The sequence below is a fragment of the Elephantulus edwardii genome, unplaced genomic scaffold (assembly GCF_000299155.1).
Source record: "Elephantulus edwardii isolate Elephantulus edwardi_28Jun2011 unplaced genomic scaffold, EleEdw1.0 scaffold00017, whole genome shotgun sequence".
Taxonomy (NCBI): domain Eukaryota; kingdom Metazoa; phylum Chordata; class Mammalia; order Macroscelidea; family Macroscelididae; genus Elephantulus; species Elephantulus edwardii.
In genome coordinates, this window is record NW_006399767.1 from 20,150,685 (window position 1) to 20,172,528 (window position 21,844).

The window sequence follows — 21,844 nt, forward strand, 5'->3', positions numbered from 1 at the left end:
CAGGCTGCTCAGAGAAGGGGTTAAGGCAACCGGCTAGCTGAAAGCTGGGCTGGAGGGCTAGCTAGAGGTAATTTCTGACTCAGTGGCACAAAGCAGCAAAATATGTACTTTAAGTCATCCTTGTTTTCCTTGTAAGCCAGGTTATGTCATCTACACATTACAGGTTGTCTTCTTTTAATCCTGACACCATATTTTTCACATAGTCCAAGTTGAATATATCTGGAGAAAAGATAGCACCCTAACACACACCTTTCCTCACTTTAAACCATGTAATCTCCCCTTCTTCTGTTTTAACATCTACTTCTTTGTCTATGTACAGGTTCTATATGAGCATAATTAAGTGTTCTAGAGTTCTCCTTCCTCACTTAATATTGTTGAAAATGTATTACTATCTGCACAATTGAACATCCTTGCCTAGACAATATAACACAGGTAAACCTCTTCCTGGAATTTTCTACTTCTAGCCAAGATTCACCTAATATGAACAATTCACCTAATATGAACAATGTTCCACAGCCTCATCAGAATCCAGTTTATACTTCTGGTAGTTTCCTGTATTGCTCCAGTTGTTTTTCAGTTGTCTTTGCTAGACTTTCCTTATGTGTGATATTAATGTTATTCTTTGATAATTTCCACATTCTGTTGGATCCTCTTAATTGAAATTGGCAGAAATATAGATCTCTTTCATTTGGTTGACCAGGTGGCAGTCTTTCAAACTTCTGGGCATAGATGAGGATATGTAGGGCTGCATCTGTTTATTAAAACACCTCACCTGGTGTTGATTCCTGGAGATTTCTTTTTTGCCAATGTCTTCAGTGCAGCTTTGACTTCCTCCTTCAGTACCAGTGGTTCTTGATCAGATCTCTTTAAAAAAAATTATTGAGACTTTAATGAAAGTTTAAAGAAAACTTGGATTTCCATTCATTCAGTGTTGCATATTTTACTCCCTACCACCCCACCCCCCAGTCCACTTTTCTCTTAAAAAAATAATTCTTTCATTGTTGCACAATTTCTTCCCTCCCCCAACCCTGATCCACTTTATTATGCAGCTCTCATTCTGGACTGTTGTCATGCAAATAACACCTAATTATATATTCCTTTTAAACAGTTCTTTCTCTCATCTGTTTCAATGCTGTGTACTTTATTTACCCCTTTTTTTCTTAGTTTCTCCCCAACTCCCATGTCAGTCCTGTTTTAGAACCGTGGCATTATGTAGTGTTTGTCCTTTTGTAACTGAGATATTTCAGTCAGCATAATGTCCTCCAGGGTCACTAATTTTGAATAAATGAGTTCCTTGTTTTTCAGTGCTGTGTAGTAGTCCATTGTGTGAATATACCACAGTTTCTTTATCCATTTGTTTGTTGATGGGCACTTGGGTTGCTTCCAACTCTTTGCTATTGTGAACAACTCAGCAATAAACATAGGTGTGCATATATCTGTTTGGGTGGCTATTCAGATTTCTTTAGGCTATATTCCCAGTAGTGGACTTGCTAGGTCAAATGATATATCTATTTCCAACTTTTTGAGAAAGCGCCATATTGCCTTCCATAGTGGTTACACTCCCACCAACAGGGAATAAGGATTCCAGTTTCTCCATAACCTTGCCAGCATTTGTTGTTTGCTGCTCTGTTGAACTTTGTTATTGTTACTGGTGTGAGATGATATCTCATAGTTACTTTGATCATATCTAACTCTCAAAAGGCTCAATTTTGACTAATATTCACACTTTCCCCTTTTGTCCTTGAGGCTCATGTTGAATCTATTTCAATTCTTTCTGTTTTCAAAAGTACAGAACAGGGATATCACGTATTGTTGTGTGCACCCCCGATCTTCATCGAAAATTGTTGATCTAAATGTAGGGTTGAAATCAGGATGATGGCAAAGAGGGGAAGAATGAGGAAGAGAAGCATGTTTAACATGGATAGAGATAAAGGAGAAAGGTAAGAACTGGAGAAATAGGTAGTGGAATAGATGAGGTAATGGAATATGGGAATATTAAAAAAAAAAAAAGATAAATGGGGTGAGGAACTGGAGAAATGGCTAAGTGGAAGGATACAGAAATTAGAAATTATAAAGTTCAGACAAAAATCAATTTATCCCAAAGTTTGCAGGGATCTGCTGAGTTTTTAAGAGGCAGCGAAGCTGAAATAGGAAGAGGCCCTTTATTTTCCTAGGAAGAAAACACAGACAGGAGGTGGGAGCTGAATGGCAGAGAATTTTCCAAACAAAGAGAGAGACTGTGGCCTCTCAAGCTGCCCCCACCCCATGCTGGGCAGGCAAATTGTTCGCACCCAAGGCCCTGACTTTTTCCACCATTGATTGATTGAGCCCCATCCAGGAGGGAGACCTGGGATAGAAGCTTGGGGAAGATCTTCACAGCAGCTGAGGAATAGAGGCCGGGCTGTAGAGTTGCGGTTCACAGGGTGGGTAGAAGGATGGCAGGGGTTAGGGAAAAGGAGCCTAGTTGTGGAGAGATGTAGCAGTGCTTGAGATTGCACTGCCAATTTCAAGACAAGCAGTTCAAATCCATCAGTTATGCCTCAGAAGAAAGACGGGCAATCTCCTCTTGAACAATTTACTGCCCCTGAAAAGCAGCTGGAGGGTCAGCTATGACTGTACATAAGAGCAACAATAAATTATAGCAACTGACTGACTTTGCTCTGGACAAGTGCAGCAAAATTAGGGACCTGGTAGGAGGCCAGGATTTTACCTCCCCCACATTCAGACATACTCCCCATTATCGTCTGATATAATCTTATTTTCAGGTTGTGAGTCCCCCCAGGATCCACTCTGTAGCAGCCCCCAAGTGGGCACTTTGCCTGAGGTGATTTGTCATCCATTGTATGGTTCAGAGATGAACAGAAAACATAAAAAGATCCATTGAGAGTGAAACTTAAGACTTTTGTTCTGTGCTGGAGAAAAGGAGTCTCTTCTTCCTCCTGTGTGCACCAGAAAGTCCATGGCCCCAACAAGAAATGGCAGCTTCCCCAATACCAACACAGATAGAAGCCAGCCTGGGGACAGGAGGCAGATGAATGGGTTTGCAGTCCTGGCAAGATTCAGAACTTCTGGAGCAAATCAACCCAGAAACTTGCTCTACCCTGTGACAGTCCAGCTGTGCAAGCTGACCAGCTCCCTATTGTTTACACCAGTTAAACTGGATATTACATTATGTTTAACCTTGAAACAGTCTAGTAAAGTCATCTTTAGGGAGAAACAAAGTAGATGCGGTGACTATCTGCGGAGAGAGATTTGCTTTTGACAAATCAATTCACTCATTCACTGCACAAATGTTATACTGAGCATCTAGTGGGGGAGAAAGGGAGCTCTGGTGGCTTAGTGGTAAGAAATTTTGTTACCCATGCAAGGATACCTGTTCAAATCCACCAGGTGTTCCAATGGAATAAGTTTGGCCATCTCCTCCCGTGTAATTTACTGCCTCTAAAAACCTGCTAGAGGGTTATCTATGGTAGTTTATGACCTGTTGGTACACAGCAACAACAACAACAACAAAGGGGTGGGAGGTGTACAACCTCCACCTGTGCTATTTATAGCCTTTGAAACTCCATGGAGGGTCAGCTAGGAGTAGGATCCTACTCTCAGCAATGGATGCATGGAGTGGAGGATGGGGGTGGTGGGGCAAGGGATGGGGACAGAGGATACATCAGTGAACAAGGTAGAACTCCCAACACCACCCCCTCAGCTAGCATTCCAGTGGAGAGCTGGTTCACAGACAGTGCTGACCCTCACTGCTACTTCCAGATTTTGAGGTCTCACCAGAGTATGTTGGAATGGGAGGAACCAGATGTTTATGGCTAAATTAGTTCCTAAAAATGGTAGAATCCAGCTAAGTTTTGATCGGTTGTATGTAGGGGTGCAATAAATCAGAGTCCACTCAACTGGCAGCTAACAACAACATTCTCTGATTACCTCTCACTTCTCTAATCCCTTTTCCTCGACTTCCATCATACAGTTGTTGTTGTTGTTAAGTGCCATCGAGTTGCTTGCGACTCATAGCGACCCTATGTACAACAGCCCTAAACTCCACTCTGTCCTGTGCCATCCCACTATCTCTGACACACTTACCCCCACTAATCCAGTCACTGAATCAATCCACCTCACAGAGGGCCTTCCTCTCCTGCACTGTCCCTCCACCCTCCCAAGCATGATGTCCCTCTCCAAGGACCGGTCTCTCCTCACAACATGTCCGAAGTATGTTAGACGGAGCCTCAGAATCCTTGCCTCCAAGGAGCCACCCGGTTTAACCCTTTCCAGGACAAATCTGTTTGTTTTCCTAGCAGTCCATGGTATTCTCAATACTCTTCTCCAGCACCACAGCTCAAAGACATCAATTCTCCTTCTATCCTCCTTGGTCATTGTCCAACTCTCTGATACATAACAAGTGATTGCGAAGACCATAGCCTGTATCAGACGCACCTTAGTCTCCAGAGAGACACCATTGCTCTTCAGTACTTTGGAGAGGTCCCTAACAGCAGACTTTCCCATGGCAATGCGCCTTTTAATTTCCTGGCTGCTGGTGCCAAGACTGTTGACTATGGAGCCAAGCAAACTAAAGCTGTGTACAATCTCAATCTCTTCACCATACATCTTGATGCTGCCAATTGGTCCAATGGTGAGAATCTTTGTCTTCTTGACATTGAGCCTCAATCCATATTGTAGGCTACAGTCCTTGACACTCTGCAGCAGGTGCTTCAGGTCCTTTTCAGTTTCAGCAAGGAGGGTTGTGTCATCTGCATAACGCAGATTGTTGATAAATCACCCACCAATCTTAACCCCACATTTCTCCTCATAGAGCCCAGCCTCCCGGATAATCTGTTCTGCATATAGGTTGAAAAGGTATGGAGATAGGATGCATCCCTGGCGAACGCCCTTCCCAATTTTGAACCATGCAATGTTCCCTTGCTCTGTTCTGACGACTGCCTCCTGGTCCATCATACAGTACTAGGTCATTAACCGACAATTTACTGACAACTTACTGGCTATTGGAGCCAGAAAGATAAGGCAATCTACTTTGGCAATTCAGCTTTGTCATATAGGGTCTTAGAGAACTGGCGTCCACATGATGGTAGTGGTTTGGTTTATTGTTTGTGTTTTTTTTTTTTAATCAGGCTTATAGGAAAGTGTGTCAGGGATAGGGAGGAGCACCGAATCTAGGTTGAGGGGTGTCAGCAGATCAAAACTGAAATACAGTTAAAACAATACCAAATATATACCCCCAACGCCAGGAATAAGATAAACAATCATTTTAGTACACTAACAAAATAAGGAGCTCTGGGCCTACTGGGTAAGGCTGACAAAAGCACGAATGCTCCTTTTGAATCGACCAGCTGCTCCAAGAGAGAGAGAAGATGGGCAATCTCCACCTGCGTAATTTACAGTCTCTGGAGGGTCGGCACGAGTGGAGTTTTGTTGAGCCGCACGCAGGTGACAATCAGAGTCCCAGAAACCGCAAGCCAGCGGGCACTGCGGTGCACAGAAGTCCAGGACAAACTCTCAGCCTCCTGGTGGCAAACCTCGGGAGCTCCGACAGCGCAGCGCTCCTTGCAGCGCGCACCTCGCGGGGACTCGCCGGCAGGCTTACTGGGGGCGGGGCTCCAGCGGCCCCTCCCCCGGCCCGGAGCGGGCGGGCAGAGCGCGCAGAGCGCTAGTTAAAGCAGCGAGGGGGAGGCGGGCTTGCCGCAGTCGGCTAGTGGCGCGCAGTTGGGCGGTCCACGTGTCTTCATAGAGTTGAGTTCTGGGGTTTTCCCCTGCTTCTTACGCTCCCGTGGTTCAAGACGTCCTCTAGATCCCGTCCGTGTCGGCCCGCCCCCGGCCCGCTCTCGCTGGGTCCCGCGCACCTCCCCACTTTCCGCGGGCCAACTTGCCGGAGCAACTTTGTCCGCGTGTGGCGCCGGGAGGTGGGGGAGCGGGGCACTGCGCATGCGGAGCTCCAAATTCAAACAGCTGTTTCTAGAAGCTGAAAGAGTGCACTGACCTGGAGCCGCAGGGGCTGGGGGAGGCTTTCTTCTGGCAGCGGCCGCTCTGGAGCCATGGTGGACCGGGGCCCTCTGCTCACCTCGGCCATCATCTTCTACCTGTCTATCGGGGCGGCGATATTCGAGGTGCTTGAGGAGCCGCACTGGAAGGAGGCCAAGAAAAACTACTACACGCAGAAGCTCCAATTGCTCAAGGAGTACCCATGCCTGGGCCAGGAGGGCTTAGACAAGATCCTACAGGTGAGCCATCGCCTGTACCCCCATATACGTTTACCCGAAGCCGGCTGAAGTTTAGGGGTGCAGAGGGAAGCGTCTCAGTTTTTGATGGCTCCCCAGACCTTAACAATAGACAACAGAGCCTGGGAGAGAAGACCCAGCTTGGGTCAGGCTGCAGGAATCTCTCTTTTCCCGGGTCCAGGGGGGTTACCACGTATGGAGATTCTTTAGCGCCCCGCTTGTATGGAGAAAGCTTGGGGTTGACCCTCGGTGAACTGAGCTGGGTCCCCGCGCTCGCTCAGTAGACTGTATGGGTTACCTCCCTCGGAGGGAGGCGTGGGGCGGATAAAGGCGTTTATCTTTCTTTCCTTGGAGACGCTCCCGGAGTCCGGGAGCCCAGCCGGCTGCCTCCCCCTGGCGTCTCCACCTCGCAGTCCCGGCTGTGCCGCGTCCGCGCGACTCTTGCTCGTGAATCCGTGGGGCTGCGGGAGGGTCCCCAGCACCAAGCTGCTTGGAGCCCGCTGCCCCAGAAGAACGGAGGAAGGGGAGGGGGAAAGTGGAGAGGGAGTGCGCAATGGCCTGAGGGTTGGTGTCGGAGTTAATGGGGACGCGCTCCCCTCGAATTAAAGTTCGTAAAAGTAGCAGGTTGAACAAATGGACTTTTCTTGGAAAGGAAGAAGTAAGGGTGTGCGGAAAGAGAGATGGATTGGTGGGGCTTCTCATACTTGTCTGCATAGAGGCTCTTATTTTGAGGGGTGCACGCCCTCAGTGTTACTGACTTGACCGCAGATAAGCTGACCGTCTGCCTTGCACTCTACCAATTTGGGCATCGAGTTCCTCACTTGGTTTCTCCAGGAGTTTTAACAGCCGTCCATCCACCCCGCCATGCGCTAGGGACCCGTCCGAATGGAACGAGCAGGGCCTGTGTGGGACCTAGTGAACGCTCTAGATTGTGGAATGGAATTTGGGTAGATTGTCCAAAGGTCTTGCATTTTTTGAGGGGGATGACAGATATCAAAACAGAAGGCCTAAAGAGAAACAGCAGCTCCTAAGACTTCATGCTTTGTCTAGTTTTACTTCATCTTTCCTACCTCAGTTCCTTCATATTGATATTGGATATTAACCTATTTTCATCACATTTTTCTGTCCTGGACTGTTGTGAGTGAGGTAGAAAGCATTGGAAACCATAAGGTTGTCTGGCCAGTAAAAATGTGAGTTGGCAGTTAAGTGGTTTCCTATTCATGGTGACCCATGTATTATGTCAGTAGAACTGTGGTCCGTGGGGTTTTCAGTGGTTCAGTCTTTCAGAAGTAAATCACCAGGCCTTTCTTCTTAGGCACCTGCAGTGGACTCTGTTGCCAGCTTTTGACCCCCTTTTGGGGGGGTGTCAAATATCTAGTGGTCAGATATTTACAGAGAAACAAGTGCCCACCACTGGTGGACATGTAAAGGTTTGCCCTCCAAGGAATCTAATGAAGAGAAGACTAAAACAAGTTGGGAGTTAAATTTTAATGGATTTCTTGCCTTCTAGCTGTTTTCTAGGCTGTGATGTTGAAGAAGATAGCTTCTAAGGGCTGTTGGCTCTTTTAATGGCCACTCACAGGGTGTGTGTTGGTAGGAGGGGTCACTTTATAATTTCCCTTGAGGAAACAATTCCTCTGGAGAACCAGTTTTTGTTTACTTTGTTCCAGGGCTTTGTTTAGAGGGGGAAGAGGGCAGGCGGGAGAGATGATAAAACCTTGATCTGCCCCCGAAGTGTTTCCCTCTTCGTCTCTTCTCAGCCAGGGCAGGGGAAGGAAGGAAAGAATTCAAGGCTAAATGTGGGAAAATAAACTTCAGAACACAAGGAGAAGGGAAAAGAGGGGGTGGGGGTCGAGTTGAGGGGTTAGGCAGCCTAGTGCAGCTGGTGGGGGCAGCCTTGGAGGCTAGACCTAGGCTTCTGTAAGGTGTCTGAACAAAGAAAGTGCCTCTTCTTTGAAGGTGCTGTTCAGTCCGTAAACGATCACCCTCCAAAAACATGCAGGTAACTTTTAGAAAAAGAACTGTGGCATCAGGCCTGTGTGATTTGGAGACCTTTACCATCCTGAACGACGTCAACCCCATCCCCACTCCCAGCCAAAAGCTCTGAAACTAACCTCAACCCTGGGCAAGTCCCCTTCTTTAGAAAAACCCCAAGGAATACAAACCCACCTTTGGACACATTTTGCTAGTCAGTTTTCACTTGCAGAAAATCTCCTTTGCTCTGCAATCTCATCTGTGACCCAAGGCAGTGCCTTGGGGGAAAATTGGTTTAAGGAAAGTGAAAACTGAAAAATGGCTTCTTGTCCACTGGCTGCTAGGGCATTTTCCACCAGAGGTTCTGTGTGTTAGCTGGTTCTGAATCACATTATAATCATTAAAAAAAAAAAAAAAGCCTTGTTTTAATCATAAAGAAGCCCATAGCTGGAAGAATTCCTGGGGTGGGGGTGGGGAGATAGGAATTTTGAAAACAGGGATGCAGCCCGAGTTGGGATTTTTCTTACACTGGAAATTGTGTACTTTCAGATACTCATGAAAGAACATTAATGCACCTCTGCTTAGAAATACTTCCAGGGCTGTCAGGTGCTTCCTCCCCTGCTCACGTTGTGGTTGACTGAGTTTAAGCAGACAGCAGAGGTTAACTTTTTAAAGTGCTTTGTACCCCTGCTAACCTCAGACCATGTGGCCGCCCTCTTTCCTGTCTTCAGAACCATCTCTCACCCTTGTTCTCAAGAGGCTGCTTTGCCAAGGTTTTTTGTTTTTTTTTTTAATGACTTCTCCTGCCTCTTCCAAACTTGGAGAGGCTCCCACAGCGGAAGTTAGAATTTAGAGTACACCTTCCAGGTGCTGAGCCTGGTAGGTGGTGGTGTCTGCATTGTACAAGTGAGGGCACTGGCTGGTTTTGCCATCAAGCCACGCCGTTTACTCAAGACCTGCTTCCTTTTCACAGCTGCAAGGTCAGGATTTAGGAAGGCTCAAGTAAAGTAGATATATGAGGTGAGGTGTGTGTGAACACACACTTCTTGCAAGTTGGGACAATGAGTTTGAATATGGTCCTGAGCAAAGTAACTAGCTTAGTGTTTTACCTCCGTTAGTTCATATCTAACAGCAACCATATATTTTCAGATTTAAAAAAAAAATATATAGATGCCCAGGGACGTTAAAGTGACCATGGTGATAAAACCAAACCTTTTGCTATTTGGCTCATTTTGACACCTGGCTACCCCATATGTGTAAAATAACACTGTTTGGAAGCTCAGAGGCAAACCTCATGGTATGAACCAAGCAGTCTACATGACGTGCCCCAGCCCTCTCTTGAGGTTGTGAAGTTATACAATTCTTGTTTTGCAACTGAACTTGGTAAATTGGTTCAGGCTGGACTCTGATCTGCTGGGAAATTCTGATTCTCCTAGCACAGGCATCTGCACTCACTCAGACTTCTTCTGTACTGTTTTGCCTGACTAACTCAGGGTCTCCACTAATACAATACACCTATCAACCAACCCCCCACCCCAACTCTCCTTTTGAAGCACTGAGTTGAGTTAAAGGGGAGGAAAGACAGCCCCTTTCAACCGCCTCTTGCTGGCATAAAATAAGCAGGAAGGATTTGATCGCCCACCCTGTGACAGTCTATGAGTAGCACTTTGTGTACATCTCCTTTAATCCCAGACCACCCCAGAGGGCAGTGTTGTTCCCTTTTAATAGATGAGGACTGTGAGGCTTGAGAAGATGATGCAACTTGCCCCTTGGACCTTCTAGTGCAGAGTCATCGTTCAAATCTTAATTGTGTCATATTACAAACCACAGGAGGTTAATCAGGAAGCATTTATTAAGCGCCTGCTGTGTGCTGGGAAGACAGATGCATAAACAAATGAGTGACAGCTGTGACAGGAATGTGTAGGAGGCTATGAAGAGTGAGGACCAGCCTAAGATGCCCTTAAGCCCAGAGTCTTGAAGTTAGTACTTAGCTAGAAAAAGGAAAGGTCTTAAGGGTGTTGCCCTTTCTCTTGCCCTGGGGAAGGGGAATGTGGGCTTTTCCAGAGCTCCTGAGGCTCCTTGTGTCCTGGGAGTGTGGTGGGAGTGACCTTAGGGAGAGTGACCTTAAGTCCTGCCCCACTCTAGCACCGTAGATCTAACTCTGACCCAACAGCTCACATAACTGACCTGTTCTCAGAAGCCTCTCTGATCCCAATGGCCTCCTGTCCTCCTAAGCTCCAGGCTGCAATATTTTCCAAGGTTTCCCATGTATCAAACTTCTCATTTTCCAGACCCTTCATTCGCTTGTGTACATTTGCCTGTCTACAGTAGTAAAACTCATTCCAATTTCCAAGTTCCGATAGTCAGTTTTTAACACCATGCCTCTTCTAAAAATTTGAAAAAGAAAACCATGGATTATGTGGCTAAATGATAACAGACCAAAATGTTCTCCTCTAATGGTGGGGAGACACTAATTGAAATTTCTAGAGAACTGAGTGTTAACATGAAACTGCCGTTTGTTTCAGGCTGTTAGAAATTGTAAAACACTCTGGTCCACTTTACTGCCTTTGTAAGTAAAAGGAACACAATGGATCTTTTGATTATTGAGGATCGAGGAGTCATTCATGGCTCGTGTCTAGGAGTGCAGAAGTGGAAAGTGGAGAAATTGAGTTTTTGAGAGGAAATGGGAGAAAGAGGTCCTTTCTGCATGGTTCGTTTCCTTATTTACCTTCTGCTCAAAATCAAAAGCAGCGGACAACTCTCAAATCAGAAAGTTCACAAATGCACCTTACTTAGCAGCATCAGCTACAGATTTAATATGTTGAATTTTTATTAAATTGTTTTGAAAGTTTTACTAGAGCCCTTGCAGTGATTACAAGCTGTAGTGGCACACCCGTTACGTGTTCACTGCTAACCAAATGGCCAGTGATTCAAACCTACCAGCTACTCTTTGAAAGAAAGGTGTAGCAATCTTTGAGCCTGGTAGAGCCTATGGTGTGTTTCTGCCCTGTGCTATGGTGATACTTTGCGTTTGTGATGACTTGAAGGCAGTGGATTTGGTCACAGAAGGCACAGAGTAATTATTGAGGGTAGATATTAGCAAGTGTTGAAAGATTCCAGTGTGGGGGGGAAGATTTGAGTGGGTCAAGGGAGGTGATAGCTGTTACTTTTAAGTGTTTTTCTGGGGTTTTGCCCTATTTATAGCCTGGCGTTTAAAAGAAACAAATCCTCCGGTTTTGGATGCTGTGCTTGGCTGGCCCTGACCCGGAGCCAAGGGCTTTCATCTTGAACTTGGCTGTTTGCTGTCTGATTGGGCTTAGCCTCTGAACTCAGTGGGAGTGGGGTGAGAGAGGGGACAGGGTAGGGTGGCAGGAGAGGGAAAGGCAAAGCTTTGGGGAGTAGAAAGACCAGGCTCATGAGATGGAGTCCCTCAAAAAAAAATCATTGTACAAAGAGGATACTCTGTCTGAATGGTGCTGGAAGAACCCATTGCCAGAGCTAGAGTGATACAGAGAACAGAGGTATGGAAGGTGATTATAGGAAGGCACGTGGAGCGGGTTCACATCTCTCTGAAGTTCTTTTTTGAGCAGTGGAGAAGATTGAGGGCCATCTTGGAGGTTTCACTGAGAGAAAGCCTGGAGTAAGGCAGAGAGGCCCTGACCTGTCTGCCCAAGTGGGGAATGACTTGATTGGGAGTGGTATGTATGATTATATGGGAGTGGCCTGACAAAGGCAGACTACTCATTGACCTTAGATTAGTTACTGAGGAACTGTGTGCCTCAGTTTTCTCCTAAGATAGGGTGTGAAATAGTATCAGTTGAAAAGTATTTGGCCCAGAGAAAGATGAAGGAACAGTGCAGAAGAGGAAGAGTCTGGATGAGATGAATTCACATGGTGACTATGGCAAGGGGGCAGGTGTGTCAGAGACAGATAACTCAAGATAGGGTAGCATTCGAAGTCATAGGGTCTCTTTGTTCTAGGGTCACTTTGAATCACAGTCCACTGGACAGTACATAACAAGAGCTCATTAAGTGTTTACTGCTGCCACTGCTTCTAGACATGATGTGGGATGTGGTCCAACCCTGTAGTGTGGCTGTTTATGTACAAGTGTGGATGGGCACCTAACTAAGATCACAGAGACTCAAGGAACCCTTTCTGGAGTGGAGAAAAGGTCAGCAATCTTTTTGAAAGCAGAGGAAAAAAGGGGGATGTGGATCCCTTGCCCATGGCCCTCAGGGAGTGGTGGTTCTGCTGGGCCCGGAGGTGAGGGTCAGATGCCACCGCCTTTCTGGGGTTAGCCAAGGAATTTAAACTCGTCAAATTTTTGCCATTTTCAAAATTGTAGGGGAGTGAACAGCATTTCAGAAATTTCCCTCTTTCTTCACAGCTGTTTGCAACTTAAAAGAAGTAGACTACTCTAAATTAATGGCGTTTCTGTGGCTGATCCCTGCACCCCGTGGGTGTTTCTGATAAGGACACCTTCTTCTCTGTGTTGTCATGGAGGGTGGGGGTTTTCCACAAAAGCCAGAAAAGACCGAAGCCCCCCAAAAGAACCCACCCTCTCTCACACCCCAGCTTTCAATCAGACTACCTCTCTTCCTGCTGTGACCCCATTGTGAGGCACCCTTAGCCCTCTCAAAGATATTCCTCACTCCCACCCCACTACTTGATGGCTTCTCAGTTTACACATACATTTCCTTTTTATGTGAAGGTGGTGGTGGTGGTGGTGGTGAAGGCCACCTCCACAAAGCCTGCTGAGATTTTTGAGGACTTTGTACCTCAAAATCCTTAGAAACTCAAGGTGCAGTAGAGGTGGGGTATAGAAGGAGTCCCCTGTAAGCTGTCATTTCTCTGTGTGGTGAAGCCTCAGAAAACAGAAAGGGCTTTAGGTGTAGGAAGCTAAGATGGGCTACAGAGAGAAGGCAGGGTCACAGTAGTAAAACAAGGGAAATATGATCCTGAATGCCGAAGGCGATCCTGAGTGCTGAGTGACGAGTTGCAGATGGTCGAGACTGAGATTGGCCTGGGTCAGAGGCCCTTAGAGAATTCAGTTTCTATTTCCTGAGGCCTATAGAACCATTAAGGACACTTAATGATATAGAGCTGGCAACAGAAAGGCAGCAGTTCAAATCCACCAGCTGCTCTGCAGGGAAGTGTGCGGAAATTCCACTCTGTTTTATAGGCTTTCTTTGAATTGGAATTGACTCGATGGCAAAGGGTTTGGGTTTGGGTACAAGTTGAATGGGGAAGTGTGCTGCTGTTAACATTTATAGCCTCAAAAAAAAAATCTGATCAGTGGTTGCATTAGTCACAGTTGACTCTATGGCAATGAGTTTGGGGCTTGGGGGGGTGGTGGTTAGAGCTTAATCCATTAAGGATTAGTGGCCTAGTCGATAAGTATTGAGATGCTAATCCAAAGGTTGAAAGTTTGAATCCACCATTTAAGAAAGATGAGTAGTTTCCTCCAATTAAGACTTTCAGTCTCAACTAGTGGGGGAAAAAAAATCAAATAAAAAGATTGGATTAAAAAAAAAAAAACACTTTCAGTCTCTGAAACCCCATGGAGGGACACCATGAGTCAGAATCAATTCAAAAGCATATGAGTTGGATTACAAATTGAGAAAAAGATCAGAGGTTCAAATCTACAGGCTATTTCTCAGGAGAAATACAAAGCATTCTGTTTCTATAAAGATTCACAGCCTTGGAAACCCTATGGGAAATTCCACTCTGTTTTATAGGCTTTCTTTGAATTGGAATTGACTCGATGGCAAAGGGTTTGGGTTTGGGTACAAGTTGAATCTGGCTGATAGAAATAGTTAATGGAAAAGTTGAAAGCCCTTGAAAACCCTGTGGAGCACAATTCTCGGCTGACACCTAGGGAGCCACAGTGAGTCAGAGTCAACCAGAAGACAACTGGCTTTGTGAAACTCCTTTGTGTATAAGGGATCTGGCTTAGAACAAAATATAACCCCTGCCTGAAAGGATTCCCTGGCTATCTGAGAAAAGGAAGGAACTATTACTGGACTGATGTCAGTATGTGCACTTGAAGAATCCGGGCAGGCATCGTGGAGGTAGGGTTACTGTTTGCTCAGAGTCTTAAAGAAAAAGGAGTTTGAGCCAGGCCCCGAGGGATAAGTGATTGAGGCAGCAGCAGCCTCTGTGTATTTTGGCACTTCCTTACTATACTAAGCACTGGGCTGGTGCTTTACCTGTAGCTCACTGAACTAGTCCTGTGGGTTAAGTGTTCTTGCTGTTCCTATTTTATAAGAAACTAGAAACCAGGTAACTTGCCCAGGTCTGTGTAGCTGAGACTTGAGTCCTCACTGCTGACTTCAAACTGTTGTCCCACCCATGAGTGGTAGGAGAGCCCCAGGGTATTGGAGGGGAGAGTAGCACTAGTGAATTGGGTGAGTGATAACAACCTGTGTAAACTCTTTTCAATGCATTATCTCATAGAGTCCTTACAGTAACCCTCTGCCGTGGGTACTGTTGACCTCAACAGTAAGAACTTTTATCAGTACCTGCAAAGGTAAAAAATAATGTGCCTAGAGCTATACAGCCAGGAAATAGAAGGAGGATTTGACCCCAGAGCCCAACCTTGTGTCAGACTTCATTGAAGTTGATAAAAACTGTAGCAAAACAAGCAACAAATGCTGGTGAGGTTGTGGAGAAACTGGAACCCTTATTCACTGTTGGTGGAAATGTAAAATGGTGTAACCACTGTGGGAGGCGGTATGGCGCTTTCTCAAAAAGTTGCAAATGGAAATACCATTTCACCCAGCAGTTCCAATTACTGGTAATATACCCCAAAGAATCCATAACTGCCACCAAAGTGGATATATGCACACCCATGTTTATCATAGCTTTGTTCACAATAGCAAGGAGTTGGAAACAACCTAGGTGCCCATCAACAAACAAATGGATAGAGAAGCTGTGGTATATTCACACAATGGAATACTACTGCTGCATTGGAAAACAAGGAACTCATACAATATTATTCAAAATGGGTGACCCTGGAGGACATTATGCTGAGTGAAGTATCTCAGTCACAAAAGGACAAATACTGCATACTGCCACTGTTGTAAACCAGGACTGACATCGGGGTTGTGGGGAGACTGAGAAAGATGGGTTCAGTATGTATACTGCATTGAATCAGATGAGGGAGAAAACGGTTTAAAAGGGATCTATGACTAGGTATTTTTGTCATAACAGGAGTCTAGAGCGAAGGCTGCATAGTGGAGTGGACCTGGAGGGGGGGATTGTAAAACAATGAAAGAATTTTTTACTTTTCCAAGAGGGAAGTGTACTGGGGGGCGGGGGGACAGTTGGGAGGGAAGAAAAATGCAACAATGAATAAATGGGGGGGAAAAAAACTTGAGCAAAGACCTCATACAATCAAGGCTGCACTAAGGGTGGCCAAGTCTGACCTCATTAACTCCACAAGAGGGAAGAGGCAGTTCTCTGAGGTCGGACATGCCTCCAGGTTGTGTACCTCCTTCTAACACCAACTTTCCCTCTCACAGCTTTCATTTGCTACTCCATTGCAATGTTCACTCAGAACTCACAGGTAATACTGTTGTGGAGTTTATTAGGGAAGTTAACAGTTTGCAGTTCAGGTTAGAAATAGGATACACTGGTAGGTTCTCTATTCTTAACCTTGCAACTTTGGGCTGGTGTTAAAAGTCCTCTATGTGCTCTCCCCCAGTCAGTCCTGCTGTAATCTTGGATGAAGGGCCTCCATCTTTGACTCGTAAGGTGACTGTCCCCGTGCAGCCCTGTCTCGTGTCAGATTCTGGTTCTCTAGGTTTCAGTCTGACTTGAGCAGCAATCTCTGGTCCAAATGAACACACTCTGGATTTTCCTTTTGTTTCGCTGATAGCAAGATTCCCATCCTCGGCATCTCAGCCTGCTCAGTTTAAGTCTTAGCAGGTAGCAAGACCAACCAATGTCCTCATTAGTAGGCTTCATGCCTTGTTTGCATGTTTCCACCCATCCATGTGGCAAAAGTCAAAGCCAGTGGGCTACGAAGCTATTTGAAGAGTCAGCCACTCCACCAGAGACTAGAGGTGAAACTGCGGGACAGAAAGTGTATTACCAGATCCTTAGGATACATGGTGCCTTTCAGGATGATCAGCTATATGGCCCTGAGTCTAGTCCCCTCATCTCTGAAGTGGAGCTAGAGTACAGTATCTCTCTTACCCCCAGAAGCCGTATAAACTCTCATCAGAGTCCCTGCCACATGGCAATTGCTTTGCTGTTCCCGGTACCAGCTCCCTTTGGGGTCTCCGCCTGACACCCTGCTCTGCCTCAGCCTTGCCACACGTTGAGCTGCTGTTCTGGGAAATAGAGTAATGATAGATAAATCTTCAAAAGTTTTCTCACCTAATCTGCTTGCCTCCCTGTAGATCTGTTGGAGTTGTGCGTAGTTTTCCATTCCCCTCTGTTTCCTCCCTAAACGCATGGAAGATCTGTTTGTCCTCCTTTTCAGCTGTGCCTACTGTATTCCCTGCCGCTGGGAGAAAAGGGAAAGGCTTTCTCTGCTCAGCCCTGCCCTGCCCCAGTCCTTGGATAAACCTTTCCCCTCCAGAGGATCTAGGTAACTTCCCAAGCACCCTCTCTAGGTGAAGGTTCACAGGCTCTGGGGCCCTGAGTTAGTTCTCCCTTGGGGCAGATACCATCCATCAACAGGTCCTTGTGTGACCAGGTCTCTTTGATTCGTTTTTGAACTGTATACTCTGTTTTCCTCTTTTCCATCTAAATATTTAGGTTTCCTGATGAAATATTTAGGCAGGACTGTATACTTCTGGCTGTTGTCACCTCTCATGCTGAACTATAATCTGGCTCTGCTTGGGCCTTTCTGTGAGGGGGACACTTGTCCCCACGTCTGGGCGAGAAGCGTGGGAATCACTAGTAAGCTGTCCCTCTCGTGGGCTGTGTAATGAGGAGTATGCACTAGAGTCTCTTCGTCTCTGAGGACAGAAGACGCTTGTCTGACCTACTAGTACTAGTTTGTGTTCTGTGACACTAGCACTTTCCACTCTAGCCTTCAGTTCTTTCAAGTAAACATAACTATCCCCTCAAAGTTTTTGAATGTCTATTAGAGCCAGTTGGTCTGTATGAAAAAGACCTTGATGGTGCAATGGTTAAGTGCTTGACCACTCACTGAAAGGTTTATAGTTCAAAACCACTGTAGGGGGTAAAGATCTGATAGTCTAGCCATGTAAAATGATCACAGCCTAGGAAACCCTATGCAGCACCTCTGCTCTATCATATAGGCTCGCTTTGAGTCAGCATCAGTTTGATGGTACATAATGAATCTAAATGAAGGTCCATAGGTGTCACAGATGGTTTTAACCTCAAGGGTGGTAGTCCTAACCTACCTAGTGGTGCCACAGAAGTGCACCTCTAATCTTGTAGGCTCCAAGGAGTTGGGTTGTTTTAATAAAAAATTCTGTCCAATTGGGGTGAAGCCATGTTGCCTAGAGGTAAAAGATAAGCTTTCATTCAAGTCAGACCTGGCATTACATACTCGTCCTACCATTATAAATGGAACTACTTATGTCCACCTTTTGTAGGAGCAAAGATCACAGGAAGTAGTGTATGTGAAAGTCGGAGTTAAGCTCCAAGACCAATGTATTGTCTCCTCCCCTTTGATGATGAGTGACTTTACAGAGTAAACAGCTCTTCAAATCTGGGTTGGTTTGACTCAGTGAACCTCATTCTCTGTCCTATCCCCTTCCCTTATTTCATAAACTTTCCCCAAAAGCCTTTCCCCTGTGATTAGTAAGTGCCATTTAGCATACAGCAGATCAATATGGACACGTTCAACAGGTCTGACTTCAGCACCTGGCTAAGTGCTGCACTGAAACCTCAACTTCTGCTTTCAAGGAATGTAAGTCACTTGCATGGCAAGTGTTTGCTAAGCACATACTACGTAGCCAGGCCAGTTCCAAGACCGCTGCAATGTCTTCAGACCACGTACTGCGGAAACCAAGAGGGCAAGTGGACGTGCTGGGGAGGGAAGCACTGCCCCCCTGCCCCTTCCTTGTGGAAACTGGTGTTTAAACTTCAGAGACTTCTGGGGAGGAGCAGGAGGAAGGGCTGGCTATTTGTAGAGGACAGGGGCATGTTCCATGTGGATACCTTCCTTGACCTGACCTACACTCCACTGGGCTTTTCAATTCCACGGCCCACACCATGGGGCACTTTATCCACAGTGACCAAGGATGCAGCACCTGGGCACCCCTCCTCCCTCTTGTAAAAGCTTGCAGACATACAGGTTTTGCACTCTTGTGTGCTTCTGTCTTGCCCTTATTATGAGTCTGAAGACCCATTCATCTGAAGTATCTTCCTGTGAGCTCTCTCTGTGCCAGACTCAAAAGTCCAAGGCCAAATGATAACCCTTTTTCTAGATGGTAAAGCTGAGTGAGGCCTAGTGAAGTGTGATTAAGGTTAATTCCACACTGCATGCTCAGGGCCAGATTGTCGATGGGCCTGTCTTAATTCTACTTCCAATGCCTTTTAGAATCTCCCTTAAATCAAAAACCTTTTGGGTTGCAGAACTCTTAACTCTACTTCCACTGAACTAGCATGCCTGGTTTCCTGGCTTGCCCAGCATATACAGCCCTATGGTCTTGTGGATACCAGCTTTTTCCTGGGGTAAGAGCTAGAAGTTGAAACTGGGTAGACTAGAAGCTCAGTTAGGGAGCTCTGGTGGCTTATTGGTAAGAATCTGCGCTGCAATTCCAAAGGCACAGTTTGGGGATCTACCAGTTGCTTGATGGGACAAAGATGGACAATCTCTCTCATACTCTTTTACTGCTTCTGAACACCCGTGGGAGGGTCAGTGATGAATCGGTTCTGACTTGATGGCACACAACAACAAAGAAGCTCAGATAGGAGCTTCTGTGGTACATTATATGTGGTCAACTAAAGGTCAGCAGTTTGAATCCTCTAAATGTGGAGAAAAATGGGAAAATTTGCAGTTTCCTCCCAAAAAGATTTACAGCCTCTGAAAACTGATGGAGAGATGCTGTGAATGGGGATTGACTTGATGGCTGTGCGTTTCGAGGCTCAGAAAAGTCTCTGTGTGGTGCAGTTTGTTGAGTACTAACCTGTAAGTTAATGGTCCAACCCCACTCAGTCGTGCTGTGAAAGAAAGTCCTAGTTATGGATTTCCATGAAGATTGTCGTTAGTTGCCACTGAATCTGCAACTTAGAACTGCTTCATGGGATTTGCAGGGCTCTGGCTTTCTGGCCAAGAAAATTCTGTGGAACACAGTTCTGTTTTATAACACAAGACATTGATTGCTATGAGTCAGAATTGACTCGATGGCAGTGAGTTCAGTTCATTTCTTGTTGTGCTACGAGTTCTGGAAGGATAGCAAGCACACTTCAGAGGTACTGCAGCTTTAGTTCCAGATCACCGCAATAAAGCAAAGATTGCAATAAAGCGAGTCACGCAGATCTTTTCTTTCCCATATAAAAGTTAACTTTATACTGTAGCCTATTAAGAACATGAGAGCATTATGAAAAAAATCTTTGAAAAATTGTGAGAATTACCTGAATGCTACACAGAGATGTGAAGAAAACACATATGGAAAATATGGTGCTGGTAGACTTGCTAAAGGCAGGATTGCCAAACCGATTTCTAAAAAACTATGTTATCTGCAAAACACAATAAAGTAAAGGACAATTAAATGAAGTATGGACTGCTGGGAGAACAAACAGGTTTGTCCTGGAGAGGGTGAAGCCAGAATGTTCCCTGGAGTTAAGGATTCTGGGGCTTCTTCTGACATACTTTGGGCATGTTGCAAGGAGGGACTGGTCCTTGGAGAGGGACATCATGCTTGGAAGAGTGGAGGGATGGTGCAGGAGAGGAAGACCCTCGATGAGATGGATTGATTCTGTGAGTGGAGTGGTGGGAATGAATGTGTTTGAGACAGGTTGGGACAGGATAGAACGGCGTTTAGGGCTTTTGTACCTAGGGTCGCTATGAGTAGCAAACGACTCTGGCACATAACAACAACAACATGTGGAGCCTCAGAGATGATCAAATGCCGCCGTGACGCCCAACAGGTCCCCCATCATGAGATTGCTCCCCATGGGTCAGAACCCGAGGAGAAGTTAGTTGTCAGTGGCTGGCAGCAGGTGGCTGCTGGGGAGGAGTGTCAGGCTCTCAACACCTCTCCTGGCATTAAATCACAAAATGTGAGGCTGGAGGGTGCTGTGTGTTTGTCTAACTGGCCTCTCTTTACAGTCCTGAAGCCCTGGCCCAGAGGTTCGAGGTTATATAACTCATCCAAGGCCACTATGTTCGAGAGGGAGGAGAAGTACAATAAAGAAGCAGTTAGAGCTGAATGAGGTAATTAAGGGAGGCTGCTTGGGAGTGGTGGCCGCAGAAGAGGAGGTAGGCTAGAGGTCATTGCAACACCACCTAATAGATTTCCTTGTCACTTCCGTGCAGCAGTCAAGAGTGATGCTGATAAGGTCAGATCATGTCCTGCAACCGTGTCACATTCTCTTCTCCTTTAGAGTAACAGCCAGCGTCCTTACAGTGTCCCAAGTGATCTGGCTTCTAGCTCTGGAATTTGCCTTTATGGAATGTACCATGGACTGCTAGGAAACCAAACAGATTCATCCTGGAGAGGGTTAAACCAGGCTGCTCCTTGGAGGCAAGGATTCTGGTGCTTCGTCTGACATACTCTGGACATGTTGTAAGGAGGGACAGGTCCTTGGAGAGGGACATCATGCTTGGGAGGGTGGAGGGACGGTGCAGAAGGGGAAGACCCTTTATGAGGTGGATTGATTCAGTGACTGGGGTAATCGGGATGAGTGTGTGAGAGGCAGTGCGATTGGCACAGGATAGAGCAGGGTTTAGGGCTGTTGTACATGGGGTCGCTATGAGTCACAAGCGACTAAACAGCGCATAACAACCTCTGATCCGAAATAGTTTTGGCTACTTATGCTAACTAAAAGGTTGATAGTCCAAACCCTTCCCATCAGCTCCATGGAAGAAAGTCCTTACAATCGACGTGCTTAAGGATCACAGCCTAGAAAACTCTGGGATGGTTCTGCTCTGTCACATGGGGTCACTGTGAGTCAGAATTGACTCAGTAGCAATGAGCTTGGTTTAGTTACCCTTGATCCAAATTGCCCTCAATTCAAATGGAAAACTTCAGAGGCCATATCATAATATGGGAGGAGAAACATTCTGAAATCAGTATACTGATAAAATTTTACGCAGAGCTAGAGGCCTGTAGGAGGCTCTCCAGGCCTAGTGGTAAGAAGCTTTGTTACAACTGGTTCAAACCCAGTAGCTGCTCCATGGAAGAAGGATGGACAGTCTTCTCCTATGTGATGGAAGAAGGATGGACAATCTTCTCCCATGTGATTTACTGCCTCTGAAAACCCACTGGAGAGTCAGCAGTTGCTGGCATACAACAACAACAGAAGCCTATATATAGCCACTTTTCATATCATTTACTTTTGGGGCATTAGTAGCAAGGGATGACACAAAAACTACAAAGATCAGTAGTGGCAGTTGTTAGGTGCCGTCAAGTTGACAATGACTAGTAGCAACCCTATAAACAACAGATGTGAACCTTGTCCTGTTCTGTGCCATCCTCGTCATTTCT

At 46.0% G+C, this 21,844-nt stretch overlaps 1 protein-coding gene across 1 annotated transcript in view; it reads left to right on the forward strand.

Moving 5' to 3' along the window:
• The first annotated feature begins 6,050 nt into the window (after positions 1 to 6,050).
• The window catches only part of KCNK5 (potassium channel, subfamily K, member 5), a 49,197-nt gene continuing 33,403 nt past the window's right edge, over positions 6,051 to 21,844 (forward strand). Inside the window, exon 1 of the mRNA XM_006882019.1 lies at positions 6,051 to 6,236. Within this exon, the coding sequence (XP_006882081.1) occupies positions 6,051 to 6,236 (186 nt within the window). The remainder of the gene's footprint in view (positions 6,237 to 21,844) is intronic.